The sequence below is a fragment of the Oryctolagus cuniculus genome, chromosome 1 (assembly GCF_964237555.1).
Source record: "Oryctolagus cuniculus chromosome 1, mOryCun1.1, whole genome shotgun sequence".
Classification (NCBI taxonomy): Eukaryota; Metazoa; Chordata; class Mammalia; order Lagomorpha; family Leporidae; genus Oryctolagus; species Oryctolagus cuniculus.
In genome coordinates, this window is record NC_091432.1 from 116,442,904 (window position 1) to 116,444,872 (window position 1,969).

Here is a 1,969-nt window from a genome sequence, read left to right on the forward strand (position 1 = left end):
AATTGAACTTACTTTCAGTATGGTTTGGCATATTACACATTTTATAGCATTTATAATCTTCCAGCATATTTCCAAGTGAAAACTGAGGTGGACATCTCCAGCATACATTATGCTCAGCACGGTGAGCCCTGGTGATGCCACGTTGTTTCCTTACCAGAGAATGAGTTTGCCTTAATGGAACATGCAAACACTTTTAACGAACAGTAGGTTTTCTCCTTACTACGTGGTGAATTCCATATTTACTAGAGGGTTAGGCTCATAATTATGGAGAAAATTAAAAAGTATGTCAATGTAAAAATTAAAAGAAAAATAAGAGAAGAAAAAGGGAGGGTTGGAGTGAAGGAGGGAAGAAGAGTAGTATGAGACATATCATTATGCTCTCAAAACTATGTACATGAAATACATGAAGTTTGTTTCCATTTTATAAATAACAAATTAAAAAATACAAAATAAAAACATAATTGGTGATTATTCTTGCACTAATATTTTACTCATTAGGTGTGCTTTAACTGGTATTCTTACAAACATTTACAGTAAATAACAAATATTCATTAACTTCCATTAAAAATTGAGAGGATGATTGAAATATACTCCCAATTCTTATATATTTTAATTTAACTATAAATAAAAAGAAATATATATATGTGTGTGTGTACGTCTGTGTGTGTGTGCATGTGTGTGTCCTCCCGTGATTATGCACCCTGAGTAAATAGTGAACCACTTGTCAGCTTCAGGAGAGCTTTCTGCACCTCCCTGTTCCTCAGGGTGTACACAGCTGGGTTGAGCAGTGGGGTCAGCACAGTGTAGAAAACAGCCACAACCCCATCCATGACATCCTTGGAGCCTGGCCTCAGGTAAATGAAAACACAAGGAACAAAGAAACACAGGACCACGATGCAGTGGGAGGCACAGGTCTGAAAGGCTCGGTGCCTCCCCTCTGAGGTGCGGATCTTCAGGATGGAGCAGACGATGGACACGTAGGACAGCACTATCAGGAGAAAGCAGCCTGAGGCCACCACCCCAATGGTGACAAAGATGACCATCTCATTGGCTGAAGTGTCTGCACAGGCCAGCTTGAGGATGGGTGGTGCATCACAGAAGTAATGCTGGATCTGGTTGGGCCCACAGTAGGGCAAGCGGAATGTCAAGGTGGTCTGGACAGCAGAGTGCAGGGAGCCACTGAGCCAGGTGCCAGCGGCCAGCAGGGCGCACGTCCTGCCACTCATCATGCTGGTGTACCTGAGCGGGTAACTGATGGCCAGGTAGCGGTCATAGGACATGACTGTGTAGAGGAAACACTCGGTGCTCCCCAGGAAGTGGAAGGAACAGAGCTGCGTCACACAGCTGTGGAAGGAGAGGGCCCCGCCGTCTGGGGACACCAAGGCCATCAGCATTTTGGGCACCGTGACAGTGGAGAACCACACGTCGATGAAGGACAGGTTGGTGAGGAAGCAGTACATGGGGGTGTGGAGGCGAGAGTCCATGCTGATCACCAGCAGGATGAGGAGGTTCCCCAGCACGGTGAGGACATAGACCACCAGGAAGACGCCAAAGAGTGTGGAGCCCAGGGCTGGTGTGTGGGGAAGGCCCGTGAGGAAGAACGTTGTCACAAGGCTCACGTTCCTCATTGCTGTCATATGTGGGACTCTGTCCTCACAGGAAGGGAGACAAAGCTGGCATTTACTGAGGTCATATTTCATATGAACTGTGACCACTAGGTTTACTCTGGTAGAGAACACAAGGATGCCATTTTTAATATCCTTTACATAGCTCCTTCCCTGCCAAGTGAGGTTACACAGAGGAATCATCACTCCTTCTTCAAGTACCATAGGAAAAAGGAGTGACTTTACATAATAACACCCAAATTTTGAAAACAATTCTAAATTCTGTTTTCTGTAGAATTTTTAAATATACGTGTGCTTTATCAAACATATAGTATTGGTATACTTCTCACAGTGATAAGCCTTTA

The 1,969-nt window shown here is 44.5% G+C and overlaps 1 protein-coding gene across 1 annotated transcript; it reads right to left on the bottom strand.

The window, feature by feature from the left end:
* LOC100355674 (olfactory receptor 10G9-like) lies at window positions 1-1,969 on the bottom strand. Its single transcript, XM_008267157.3, has one exon. The coding sequence runs from the start codon at window positions 1,827-1,829 to the stop codon at window positions 693-695; it is 1,137 nt and encodes a 378-aa protein (XP_008265379.3). The 5' UTR covers window positions 1,830-1,969; the 3' UTR covers window positions 1-692.